The sequence below is a fragment of the Marmota monax genome, unplaced genomic scaffold, assembly GCF_021218885.2.
Source record: "Marmota monax isolate L192 unplaced genomic scaffold, Marmota_monax_Labrador192_F-V1.1 WCK01_AAM20220418_F8-fsc00023, whole genome shotgun sequence".
NCBI classification, from domain to species: domain Eukaryota; kingdom Metazoa; phylum Chordata; class Mammalia; order Rodentia; family Sciuridae; genus Marmota; species Marmota monax.
Genome location: NW_026692907.1, coordinates 18,125,237 through 18,140,010, shown reverse-complemented (window position 1 = coordinate 18,140,010; position 14,774 = coordinate 18,125,237). Strand labels below are relative to the sequence as shown.

The following is a 14,774-nucleotide window of genomic DNA, read 5'->3' as shown; positions in this document are numbered from 1 at the left end:
TCAAGAATCAACACAACTGAGCTGGGCACAGTGGCTCATGCAGGTAATCCCAGCGGCTCAAGGGGCTGAGGCAGGAGGATTGCCAAGATCAAAGCCAGCTTCAGCGAAAGTGAGGCTCCGATCAACTCAGTGAGACCCTGTCTCTAAATAAAAAATACAAAATAGGGCTGGGGATGTGACTCAGTGGTTGAGTGCCTCTTACTTAATCCCCAGTACCATAAAAAAAAAAAGAATCAATACAACCATCATCAGCGTCTGGCCACTTATCCTTAACATGTCAGTAAAAGCATGTTCTCGGTATTCGGGATACAGTCTCCATTTCCCATTGTTTTTCGTTCACATTGTTCTCATGTCTTGTTTGCCACTCTTTGATGTATGTAGAAATTAACTGCTCTAAGCCAAGTTTCTTTTGTCACACTAACATAGGCAGTATTCCTCTATATCTACATTTGTATTCCTTTTATATAGCATTGTACCTTAGCATATCTTCCACATAATGTAATCTGTTCAGTACATGTTCTTGAAATCTATTAAGTACCAAATTCTATGCTGGGTACTTTATGATTTATAAGGTAGTATTTAGGATAAGTAGGATAACCTTTTCTACTTTTTAAGGGCATAGATACTACAAAAGCATGAAAAAAAGGGTATGTCTTAGGTTGCTTGGATTATAACTTTTTATTGTAACTTGTTTTTCTCAATACTTTAATTTGAATCAAGTATTCTTTTTAAAATATAAAATAATGGGGGGCTGGAGTTGTGGCTCTATGGTAGAGCACTTGCCTGGCATGTGTGAGGCCCTGGGTTTGATCCTCAGCACTGCAAATAAGTAAATAAATAAATAAAGTGAAAGATCCATTGACAACTAAAAAATATCCAAGCAAGTGTAAATGCATTCAACTAAATTCTAAAAATAGTCTGACTCTTTCAACTTTGATTGGCATAAATCATTTATCTATGATTCGAGCATTTATAATTAAAAAGATGAAAATGCTATATCTGTACAACAGAAAATGGAGCACTAAAGCAGAAGTGGGAGGCATAATAACTGGAATTTTGTCCTTTTTTCCTATCTGTATTATGATGGCTTTCTTACTCAGTTCCATGTAATACGTTCTCTTGTCCTTATAGTCCTTATAGTCAGTCATTTGTCATTCCATGTAAGTTTCCTTGAAGTGAATGACATTGTGTTAAGCATTAATAGTGGTTAAAAAAAATAATAATATCTAGCTCTTCAGATTCTGATTTTAAAGTACTAAGCTTCAGGGAAGGTAAATTGCAAACTCATTAATGGTAGAACCAGGAATAGTTTGTCTCAGTCCAGTATTCTGTCTACCTAGTCACATACCAGGAGAGAGAAATTTGTCTAGGTGATTGACCTGAAACTAATTTAGTATAATGTTGAACTTTTAAAAGTGATATTTTGTCGTACCCAAAGAAAGTTGGCAGATAACCCCCTCTTACACATTTTTTAAGAAAAGGGGCAACAACTAACTTTTAAAATTATGGATTTCTTAGTCAGAGGTAAACATGTCCATTTGCTATATGATTTCTAGTTTTCCTAGACTCTGAAAGTATTTTTCTGTTTTTGTTCATATTTTAGTATGCGAGTGTGCAGAAAGCGTGGCACAATGTGTTGTAACACAGTTCACTGTCTCAATTCTAAACAGTGAGCTGGTAAATTTTTGTGCCATTCTTAACAAAACTTCATAATCACTACCTTGGAAATTTTTTTTGCCAGGGGTGGGGGGTACTAGGGATTGAACTCAGGGGATTTCGACCACTGAGTCATATCCCCAGCCTTATTTTTTGTATTTTATTTAGAGACAGGGTCTCATTGAGTTGCTTTAATGCCACTGTTGCTGAGGCTGGCTTTGAACTTGCAGTCCTCCTGCCTAAGCCTCCTGAGCCACTAGGATTATAGGTGTGTGCAGCCACACTCAGCTTACCTTGGAAATTTTTATAAAATATTTGAAAACCTTTAAAAATGAAGAATAACAATTATATATTTCTGACTTGCTAAGAATATTTCATTTTTATACCATTTTTCATTTAGTGATAAGCAAGCACCTTTCATTCCTGATGAAGTGTTTGATGCAGTAAAAAACAACATCATCACTTCTGTTAACTTCAGTAAGAATCAACTATGTGAAATTCCAAAAAGGTAAGAACTATTCATGATGCAGTTTCTATTAAGTCATGACTCATTAATATTAGAGGAAAATTGCAAAACGTCTATGATAATTTTAGGGAGGTAAGAGGATTCTTAAAACTTTCTCTTTCCTTTACATTGTAAACTTGGAAAGTAGGTATTAAAGTTATTAAAATATTAAATTAATTTTCCTATATAATGAAATATTAAAGGAAAATTGTTAAGAGACCACAGAATGCCAGGTTTGTGTGGATTTATAAAAATTTCATTTTGGACCTTAATGAATTGCCAAGCCACTGAAATTTCCTAGTGATTAAAAAAAGCAAAATTGAACCTTGTTAATAATTTCTTCTCTGAAAGAGTTCTTCACTTACAATTATTAGAACTCAGTTGCCTTATAGTTTGTACTATTTAGTACATCTTGGGTTATGAAAGGAAATTAGTATATTGTTGAATTTTTTAAAATGTTTGTTACCTAGCAGGAAACTATATACCCAGACAAACTTGACAAATAATCTAGTGATTAATACAACTGTGAGACTGAATATAGTAATAAGGAACTTGAGCAACAGAGTCAGTTGCTTATTCTGTATCCTAGATCTTCTAAGTGTGGTTTCGATCAAGTCACATAGCTGCTCTTAGTTTTCTCACCTATGAAGTAGGAATAATAATAATATCTGTTTATAAGAATTAAATTAAAGAACAAAATCCAGATATCATGTTTAACCTGGCCTAGAAAGCACTTACATATTAAAAGGGAAAAAAAATGATGAGGACAATATATTGAGAAAATAGAATGGCTTTCGTCTGACTGTCCCCAAATTTTTTCATGTTTGAAATTTTTAAAAAGGTAGTCAAAGCATAAAATTCATTCTGTTTACAATACATAGTTCAAGAAATATAGGTCCTCAAGGATGACAACTTTAAGAACATTCATTGCAAAGGGAGATCTGGCCCATCTTCTGGTTTTTCCTTGTTTAAAGGCCCGAGATGATATTTGATAGGATAGTTGAACATTTAGATTTGTTTGCAGATAGGATAAGTTTGTTTTGGGGGGACTAGGATCAAACAAGTAAATTGGGAATAAAGATAAATTTAAGATATTAACTTATTACCTTCTCATTTTATTCCACAAATCTGGTTCTTGTGCAAAACATGTTATTGTGTTCCCACAGTTATTGTGCCACTTTTTTTTAGCAACTTAGAAAGTCAAAGAAGAAAGATAATAAAAACATACTTTGTTTTAGAGAATTTCTAAACCAATTCCTCTCTTTCTTACATTTTTAATTTATAATTCATACATTTTTACCATATTTTCTGACTATAAAAACAATTTATATTCATAAGATTTTTGGACCAAATGAAGGGACCTATCAGTTATAGTCCTATCACTGATATGTTCTGTTGACTTAAAGATACTTTATTTCATGCAGTTCCCATCTGTAATTATACATACATATTTGTTTACCTATGTTGTAAACAACCCTTTAAAAATCTAATTTACCTATATAGCATATGGTTAATTACAGCGATAAATCATTTTTTCTTTAGGCCAAATTTCCAGAAAAAATACCAAGTCAAAGAATTTGACTTATAATGTGTATGTCTAATAACTTTTTTGAAAATGTTTTGTCAGTTATACATCAAAACTCTTATATTCCATCATCTGCATAGCATTTCACATTTATTCTTCTTCTTTGCTAATGTGATAGACTAAAAATGATTTGTTACAGTTTAACTTTTGTTTCTTAGCAATCATGGTTGTAATTAAAACTATTAAGCTTGCTTATACTTACTTAGAAATGATTAATATTTCCTCTTTAAGTCTTTAACCTAAGCTGCTTAGTGGTGTCACTTGCCAAACCTACAAATTCATTTCATTTTCTTATAATCGTCATTAAATTAATGACAATTTAGATAATGGATACTATAAAAAAGTTAATATCATATTTTTAAAATATTTTGAGGTAGACTGAGAAAATAGCCCAGTAGTAGAGAAGTCACTCAGCAGGTAAGAGACCTTGAATTTTAACTCCAAGAACCTCAAAAAATAAAATATATATGTTCAACAATTTATTTCATGGATTCAGGTCATTAACAGAATAAGCATAAAAATTTCCTAGACCTGCTTTTTCCCATTTGTACCACACTTCTTTTAAATGCTGCAGTGAGTATATTTTAAAATTAAACTTCAACATAGACTTAGGATCAAATAGAAATCTTAGACAAAGGATAGTAATAGCTATCTAATTTTTAAAATTTTTATTAGCTACATAACTAATTTTTTGTGAAAAAATAAAACATAGAAAGTCATAATTAGAAATAATATAGGATTTTTTTCTGTTATGTTCTGCTTTGTTTTGAAGTTCTAAGAGTGAATTCAATGCTAACATTTTTTAACAACTATTTTTGTTTCAGGATTATAGAACTGAAGGAAATGGTTTCTGATGTCAATCTCAGTTTTAATAAGCTTTCCTTTATATCCTTGGAGTTATGTATGCTTCAGAAATTGACGTTTTTAGATCTAAGGTATTTATTGCTATTGTTGTTTGACTTTTTCAAAATTATAACTTGTCTCTAAGTTTTGCCTAACTTGCCTTTTATGTCATGTTTTCATAGGTAAGTATGGAAACTGGTCTTTATTAACAATACTCTAATGGAAATCTAAAATTAAGTATTAAAGAAACATTTTAATCAGTTAGCATTCGTAAGCACTTTATAAGTTGTGATAAGACAAAATTATTTAAAATGTTAAAAATAATAGCACATTCTTTAGATTCCTACCTAAGCAAAATTACAAATAACACAAAATATTTGTAATATGGAAAATATTTCCTTTGTATTGTTTATTTCCTGCAAGTAGATAGCATAAAATTGGCACAACCCTGTGCTGGCACAGCAGTTTGCAAAGCTTCTCTTTAAGGAAACTACTTGGTTTCACAATAGTTTGTTAAATACACAAGGCCATAAAAAAAAATAAAAGAAAAAGAAAACACCTGACAACAAAAAGAAACTGCTTTAGGCTTTATGGAAGTAATAGGACGTTTAAGTGTGTCCAACTTGAAGTGATGGAGATTAAAAGTATGACAGTTCTTTAAGGATACCATTAGATGTCTCAAGAGTTAGTTACTTACTTAGAATCTAATTTTTTTTTTTTTTTTTTGGTAAACTATATATTTTTGCTTGGACTTTTCCATGCCTTTATATTATTTCTAGATGTGCTATCATTTATTTAAAGACTAACTGTTCCTGCTTTGCTCAGTTTTCAAATAACAAGTTATATCTTTTTTAGGCTTTGTTCTTGTACAGATGTATTTTTACTTACGTAATTCAAGTAAATGTACTAACATTCTGTTCCAATTAGATGTGGAACTGCTTCTATATGGGGATTGCAATTATAATAGGAAAACTATAAAAATCATATTTTAGTTCAGTAATAATGCAGCTGAGGAAATGAATCCATCTCTCCATTGCTGCTATCTATTTTTGGCTCAATCTTCTGTTTGTATAAATGGGCCTGTCTGTATCTGTACCTGGAATTTCTAATTAAGCGACCAAATTTGACTTTCATGTCTGATAGCAATAACTATAACATTGTCTAGGAAAAGAATAGTAAACAGCGATGGGTTATTCAACACAACTTAATATAGATAATAGTTGGAGAAAGATATAAAGAAAAAAAGGACATATGTTGTACCACAGAAAGTAAGATTCTTATTACACATTTGGCTTGACTTTTTATTAGTTTCTTTTAGTTATATATAATATTAGGGGTTCATTTTAACATAATTATACATTTATAGAATATAAAGTCTTCACTATTAAACCTAAAGAAGTAGGTTAGAGAAAATTACTTGGTTTTAATAGGCACCTAGTTGGGAAATATTCTCTAACAAATGTTTTCTATTAGTAGTTATTCTGTCTCTGCCTTCTTATTAATCTTCTAGCATTGTTCTCAGATCCTTCTAATAATGAATAAGATTCTGTTTATTGCCATGTTTCATTATAACACCTAAAAATCAATATATTCACTGTACAAATTGAAATTTTATACTTAGAATAGAAATGAACTTGCTTAATACCTCGAGTAGAAAGATCCAGGTTTCCAAACCTATAAAATCTCTTTAACATGTTTTATTTTTTCTTGTAATGTTTCAGTTCTTCTTGGAGTAAAATGTCATGTCTGTTTACAAGATATACATATTAACACTGAGAGAATATTTGTTTTGTGCGGAATTATAAACATGACTAGACCATGACAAGTATTGCTGAACACAATTTGATAGAGTTAAGAGATTAGTTTACAATGTTTATCTTGTTGAGTATTATTAAAAAGTTGTTTTCATTATCATTAGGTTGCATATTGGTGTTATTTAGATTGGATACACTAACCAAATGCTTGACCCAGTTGACTCAGAATTCTCAGAATTCAGCATTAATGAGATCAGATTAGGACTGACAAACTGATATGTGTACTGTTTTCTGCTCAAAATTTTAATTATAAATTAAACTCATAAAAATTTTTATTTTAATCTATTTTGATTTCTAATTTAGGAACAATTTTTTAAGTTCTTTGCCTGAAGAAATGAAATTGTTGATAAGACTACAAACGATCAATCTTTCCTTTAATAGGTAAGAGAACAGATAATTCTAACAGCCATTCTATGGAAAATATATTGATCTTTCTTACTAGAGAAAACAATTTAAAAATGAAATAACAAAAATAACCCATATTTTTACTTTATTTCAATATCCAGGTTTTATTTCATTTTGTTTTATTTAGAATTGAGAGCAATGTTGCTTTCTTAGAATTCTCACAATTGATGTCTAGCAGATTTTTTGTTCCATTTTACAATTTGTAGAAACCTGTAGCTTAGTAGAAAGACAAATATACAAATAAATAATTGTAATAAATAATTTATGGTGAATAATCGTAATTGCTATAATGGAAACATAGTGCATAGGAAAAGGTCCACTGAGATTAACTGAAGGTAGAGGAGGTAGCATTGAAACCGAGGCTTAAATAGACATTTGCTAGGCACTTGGGGAGAAGATCCTAGTTAAAGCAAATAGCATGTGCTAGGCCCAAACATATATAAACATGGTATGTTTGAGAAACTTCAAAAAATTCAATATGCCTTGCTCTATAAATTGAGGAGCTAGTGGTATAGCACAGACAGACAAGGTTGGGCATTTGAACAATAACTAGCCCCGTAAGAGCTTTTTAAGCTAAGTGAAACAGATTGTTTTTCTACAAATACTATCATGATTCTGCAGATAATTCGGAATAACTAATATTTATTAGGAACAATTTATCTGCTGGTGCTGTGCTAAATACATGAATTAACCCTCTGTACAAAAATCCTATGTTGTAGATTCTGTTAGTATTTGTATTTAAAAAAGCAAAGATTCAAAGTTAAATAACTTACTTAAGGTGTACAAAAAAGTAAGTTATAAAGCTGGGATTTGAGTCTGGGTGGTTTTGCTCCAAAAGTGGGGCTGTTAGCACCTGTGGCATGTTGTTTAATATGATAAAAATTGATTCTAACCGCAATTTAATAAAACTACTAAAAGCTAATATTTATTGTAACCCAGATAATCTAAGGTTTTCAAATATATTTATTTCATCCTTAGAACAAATTTACATATTTTAGTACTATTATTTTTCCTTATGTATAGATGAAGAAGCTAATGCATAGTAATGTTAAACTATATACTTATTTTAATTTTTATTCCTTCACTATTTGTGTTTTGTCACATATAGTGTATACCATTATTGTCATTATTTAAAAATATATGCACAGTTCAGATCTCTCCTAATTATTACTTATAGATTGAGCTATCAGGTATCTGTTGAGCTGTCTCTTGAGCTCTCAGTTGAATTGTAGTCTTGGTTATTGACTCTTAGTGATAGTGGGACTTCAGAGTTGTCTTGAGTTTCCCCATCACTATCACTTCTTTGTATCCAAACAACGAAGGAAGGAGGGAAGGACAGTATGGTGAAATGAAAAAGCCACAGATAAAAAGTTCTCTATTAGCCCTTCCTTTTCTTAGCTAGTTCAGGTTACAGTTTACCTCATACTGAAACTGGGACTGCCTGTATCCCTAAAGGGGACCTCCATGATCTTGTTAATTGTGAGTAATTACTCTGAGAACTATTAGCCTTTCTGTTTTTGTGGCATTCTCAGGATTGGCATGGATAAGGATGTCAGTATCTATGCTAATTTGTCATCTTTTTTAAGAATCTGTAATGTACTCATTGTGGAAGCTTCAGTCAAAGCAAAATATAAATCTCAAATTTTTCATAATATATTGGCAGCAACTCATAAGTTAATATGAACTAAGGACAAATACCTGCATGAATATATTAAATAGAAAATCTGAGGAAGATTTCTTTTCCCCCTGAATGAACAGAAAAACATAGAAGAATTTATTCTGAAGTTTTGTTTGATTTTATACAATCAATATAGTCTGTCCAATTAATATGTATTTCAAGGTTTCCGGAGTTAGTCCATTTTCTTTATTTTCTGGAAAGTTTGAATTTAGGACACAACCAAATATATTGTAAAATACACTAATGGAAATGTTATTTCCTGGTATAAAACTTAAGATCATCTATTTTAAGGATTTTGGCCTCTGATTCTAGTATATTTAGGTGTTCTGTTCATGTTTATTAATAGATTCAAAATGCTACCTGAAGTTCTCTATCATATCTCAACGCTTGAAACAATTCTGATTAGTAACAATCAGGTTGGATCTTTGGATGCTCTGAAAATGAAGATGATGGAAAATCTTAGCACATTGGACCTTCAGAATAATGACCTCCTGCAAATTCCACCAGAGCTTGGTAATTGTGTGAACTTAAGGTACACTGTTCTATTGAAGTTTTCCACTTATTCAATTTATTTGTTGAAGTGATTTGTTGTTGTTCAGATAATGTTTTAGGAAGTGAAGTAACAAATAATATCCTGTTAAAAATAATAATTAACAAAACTCAGAATTCCAATTCTGTTTTTGAAATTTATCAAATATTTTTCTTGTTTTTATATATATGTTTTCTTATATATGTATAAACATGCTATTTGTATCTAGTAGTATTTTTCTCATCTATTTCTTTGGGAGTTTTTTGGGGGGGGGGAGGGTACCAGAAATTAAACCTGGGGTGCCTAACCTCTGCCACATCCCCAACCCTTTGTATATTTTATTTTGAGACAGGGTCTGGCTAAGTTACTTAGAGCCTTGCTAAGTTGCAGAGGCTAACTTTGAACTCAGGATCCTCCAGCCTCAAAATTCTGAGATGCTGGGATTACAGGCATGCACTACCATGCCAGTTCTCATCTATTTCTTTTGAAAACTATCCATATTCTCCAAGCAGAATTACTCTCTATTCTGATTTATCTTTCTTTAGAAAAGAGATATTCCCAAACTTAGAACATATCGCTGGTTACATGTATATAAAAAGAATTTGAGATGTTAATAAAAAGCCAATTAGTTAAGCAGAATATGTTAGAAATATTTTAATTAGTAAAAACTGCATGGTAATTGGTATATTTCACTTCACTGGGGCAGCACTGGCATCTGCTCTGGTACCTCATAATAGTAAGTTATAGAAGATGAGTATTGTTGATTCTCATTATTTGCTGTAGTCGTGTTCTATAAAGTTACTATGAACTGAATTAGTGAATATTGAACTATTGTTTCTAGGGGAAATACAGTGTAAGACTTTTGCAAAAGTCTGGTCATAATATTTTCATACATCCATCAGTACATAACCTTAGTTTGTGTGTGTTTCAGTGTATAAAGACATGTCATTATTGATTCATTAGCTTTGAATTCATGGCCCACAGCATTATACATTATGCCTGACTACAGCTTACTCCACAATTGTGTTTTCTCCGAAGGCACATTTGTGCTTAAAGAAAATCAGATAGCACTTCAGCACTATACTTGGGGGCCATTTTTAACAGTGGAATCACCAACAAAAAGTACAAAAATTTGAAAAATGTGGCACCAAATGGACCACAGAAATGACATTTGTTTACAGTTTAAGAGCTGAAACAAGAAGGCAGAACTTCACCTTGTATGACTTTAATGGGGTCATACCAGTCTGGTGACTCAAATTTTCTCCTGCTCCATGAATAATCTTGGAAGTGTCACACATATTGATTTGGGGGTTAAAAACAAATTTTAATGAGTAGGCAGATTTGCAAATATGAAATCTGTGAGTAATGAGGTTCAACTATAATCAACTCCTTTTTCTATAAATTCAAATATATCTTTTAAAAAAACATAAATATTTGGAGATATAATTTAGATAAACTGTCTTGACTTTTATTTACATAAATTCTAAAGATATTACAAATTACATCTCTTCTAATTGAGGATATTTCATTAATTATGTAAAGAAATGGAAGAACAAGCCCTTAAATCTATATTGAGCCTTATTTCCACACATAAATGTATGCCTGCTCAAGGGTGGGAGAGGTCAGATATATGTTAATATTTTACAGGGCGAGGAGGACCTAATACATTGATTACATTATAGTCCTTGGCAAGGGTACTTGACAGTTTGCTCATTCTAATACTCGTCTAACTCTAATTCAGTCTCAAGTCTCTCTTGCCTCTGTATATTTGTGTTTCCTCATCTGTAAAATGAATGTTCATATCCTAAAAATATTGATTTTATATACAAGGAATGTATATTATCTTTTATATAATAGTTGTTCAACTTGTATTGTTTGGGTTATTATTTTAGTTGTAATTCCAACTATTTAAATGTTCAGTTTTGAAAAGGGACAAATATGAAAAATACACATTTTATTTATAGAATTGCAAATAAAAATTTATTTCCATTAAAACATCTCAATAATAGAAAATGTTGAAATTCTCAATCTCTCTCTTTTTTTTAGAACTTTACTACTAGATGGAAATCCATTCCGTGTTCCTCGAGCCACTATATTAATGAAAGGAACAGCTGCTATATTGGAGTATTTGAGGGACCGGATTCCTACTTAAATGATCCCAGTCATCATGTTAAATCTTAGAAGAATATTACATTTTGTTTTAGTATCATCCTAAAGGTGATTGCTATAACTGATCTTCTAGTTTCTCAGTTATCACCCAGCCATTGGTATAATTGGCCTGGGCTATTATCACTGCCAATAAATATTTTCCATTGATAACTATTCAACATTTTTTCTAAAGTGTTGTGTACATTTATAACGATATTAACTACATACACTTATGGAGTGTTCATACATTTTGTCTGAATGTTTTCCACAGGATTTATCCTACATTTATCCCACATTCATTCCCTTAAAATTTGTAAGCACTTTCTTTGAAAGTGAATTTTTATGTAAGATGATTTAATATTTTTATAATAACAAAGCATTTTTGTAGAATTGGGTTTCTTTTTTCCTCATTTCTTTTTGTAATCCATACAATATAACCAGTTGACTTGAATATGAGTATTTAATTTCTACTTTTTTATTAGATGTAAAACCAAAATGAAATTTATTTAATACTTTTTTGTGGGTTAAAAAAAAAGACTTCATTACCTGTGATAGGACTTTTGTGATATGGTTGGTCAAGTTTTAAATTAACATTTACTGTCTTATTTTGGCTTTAAACCAGTTGGAATGTTTCTTTTCTAATGATTGAATAAGTCTTTTCCTCCTATTTTATGAAATCATTTTATCAGATTTGCTAATTTCTCAAAAATAACACTCAAGACATGATTATTGGAGAAAATAATGAAAGCGTATTATAACTGCTTTCACGATTTTGACTTTAAAATTTGGCATTTTTAAAAGTGATGCCTTAGTATTGTTTTCGTATGATAATCTAGTACTTTTAGATTTAGGAGAATTAAAGATTGGATCTGTATATTTTCCCCCTGGGGAGTGTAAACATTTAATCACCTTTTGTCCCTTAAGGGGGGAAAAAATGAAGACCTTATTAATTCTATTGGTAGCAGCAACAGAAAACAACATATACCATATAGAAATCTTAAAGCTAATGTGATATAGTAGCACATGCCTGTAATCTCAGCTATTAGAGTCTGTAAACAAGTCAAAAATAACACCTGGCATTTTGCCAGGGGAATGTTAGAGTTCGTAAACAAGTCTGGATGGTGCCTGGCAAAATGCCAGAGGGAGTGGTTTGAGAAGTAACAAAAACAAGCCATTAAGTGTGGAGATTCCTTATTGGTTGACTGATGTATCTAGTTTATGCTAATTAGATAAGCTGTGTGGAATGTATAAATACTGCTCCTGTCCTACAATAAACGGCTCCCACTCCTGCTGTATCAACGTACACAAGTTATTCGTCACCCCCCGGTTATTTTGCTGCAGCCAGCCGGACTGCGGCACTCAGCTATGCAGGAGTCTGAGACAAGAGGATCACCAGTTCAAGGCCAGCCTCAGCAACGTAGTGAGACCCTGTCTCCAAAATGTAATAAAGGGCGCTGAGGATGTAGCTCAGTGCTTGTCTAGCATGTGTGAGGTCCTGGGATCAAGCCACAGTACCAGACATACACACACAAAAAAAAAGAAGGGCAGGAGGGAAGAAAAAAGGAATGAATCTTAAAATGAACTTTGTTTTAAACACTTATTCAGCAGGTATTTGAATACTTAATATACTTGGGTATGTTTTAATCTGACTTGTGCATCTTTTTATTTTCAGCACTTTAATTTTAAAATTTACTTTGTCTTGATAAGATTAAATTTACAGTCATACAGTCATTTTCTAAAAGGGAATTTTATATAGATAAACTCAATTTAATAGAAATTAAATATAAACATTTTTGTTTACACCAAAATTATCAGAATTAAGTTGATCAGTCATTGTGACACCATATAATTCTATTAAGTATCCAATTCAATAGCATGTTTATCTATAGATATGTAGATAGGTAACTTTTAGATGATTGAGGCATGCTTACATAATGAAAAATCATTGCTAATAAAGATAAATACATGTTCATAATAAAAATTACATTTTTCAAATATTGATTACAGTGTTTGTTTTTGTTTCTTTTAAAACATGCCCTTTTCATGTCACAACTCTGTTGCTAAGAAGTCTGCTTTGATAGTAAACAAAAGACACTTTACAATAAGGTGACATTTTATTATTTATACAATAAAGAGACTTTTATGTTATTCAAAACACTTTTTTTAAATACTGAAAAAGTTGAGTACACCAAAGCCGAAAAATGGCTCTGCTATACACTGCACAGCATTATTTTAGTCCCTGTATTTTATATCTGTACAGAAAGCATCTTCAAAATGCATTCTAATCACATTGTACACCTTTACCAATTAGTGTCAATACATAAAATAAAACTGGAGAATACAGCTTGCATTTGCAAATTAACCTACAAAGTCATTTCACTGATTCAGTAAATTTAAAATATAGATTCATAGGACTTCTTTGCACGGAAAATGAAGCGGTTTTCAAGGTTGTTATGGTCTCATACTGCAAAAAAAAACCATTAAGTACATTCACAATCTATGTTAATAAAGTAGTAAATATGTTCTCATTCAGTTTTATTTACATCAATGTTGTTCAACTAAAAAGTACTGTTAATCATGATACAATAGTCCTTTTAACACATACAAAAATGACAATTTTTATATATAATTTTAAGCTCAAAATCACAATTATCTCAAAATATTAATTACAATACAGCCATTTCAATTAAACATGTCATGATTTGATTTTTTTTATAAAATGTTAAAACTTTCTTTATTAAAGTAAGCAATTTGTTTGGAGTTGACTAGCATATACCCAAGTAGAAAATCTTAAATGTTAAGAGGTGTTTCCTGCCCCTCCCACCCGAATTTGTATACAGCCACCTAGGCTAGCAAAGAGACAGAAAAGGCCCCAATTTATAAAGATTAAGCCTCTTTTGCTATACTGCTGTGGCCTGTTGGTTCTTCCATAAAAGCTTTACAAGGGGAGTATCAGTAAATGATGCAGTGAAATGCATGCATTAATATACAGTATGTCTATGTAAAATGTCAGCATTTACTAATGCACATTAAAATGTTCACAGAGACTGCAAAAGAAGTCATAAATAAAGAAGCACTTTATCTACCAATTGCATATTGTAAACTTGAAAACTACTTGTTAACATAATGGAATTTCTTTGAAATCAGATCCCAATTCAAGTTCTTTCTCTGACTAAAGGAACTCTGGTTACTTGGCCTTAAGATGTCACTGTTGTGCTGCACATATGGTAGTGAAGTCAGATATTATAAAAGAATATGACTCTAGAGACTGTCTTCATTTTACTAAAATAATGACTCAAAGTTGCATCACTGCCTAGGAATTTTTCTTAAACTAACAAGAGAGTGAAATATTTCACTAACTGATTAATATGACCTCAGATGAAAAATTTGTGTTTGTATTTGGCACATATGAAAATATTAATTTATATAAGTGAAATTAGAACTTTATAGAATAATAAAAGCATTATGCCCCAAAATAACAGAGGTCAAAAGTAATTAATTATAGTTCAAAAATAAAGAAAATTTTATACTTAACCTCAAAACAATATATAGAGTACCTTTTTTACTTATTAACAAATCATTTGAAAACTTACCACTGTTATCCTTTAGAA

At 31.1% G+C, this 14,774-nt stretch overlaps 1 protein-coding gene across 1 annotated transcript in view; it reads left to right on the top strand.

Moving 5' to 3' along the window:
• The window catches only part of Lrrc40 (leucine rich repeat containing 40), a 71,308-nt gene extending 58,144 nt beyond the window's left edge, over nt 1-13,164 (top strand). Inside the window, exons 11-15 of the mRNA XM_046450954.2 lie at nt 2,057-2,164; nt 4,571-4,681; nt 6,707-6,784; nt 8,833-9,018; nt 11,062-13,164. Of these exons, the coding sequence (XP_046306910.1) occupies nt 2,057-2,164; nt 4,571-4,681; nt 6,707-6,784; nt 8,833-9,018; nt 11,062-11,167 (589 nt within the window). The 3' untranslated portion in view covers nt 11,168-13,164. The remainder of the gene's footprint in view (nt 1-2,056; nt 2,165-4,570; nt 4,682-6,706; nt 6,785-8,832; nt 9,019-11,061) is intronic.
• The last annotated feature ends 1,610 nt before the right edge of the window (nt 13,165-14,774 follow it).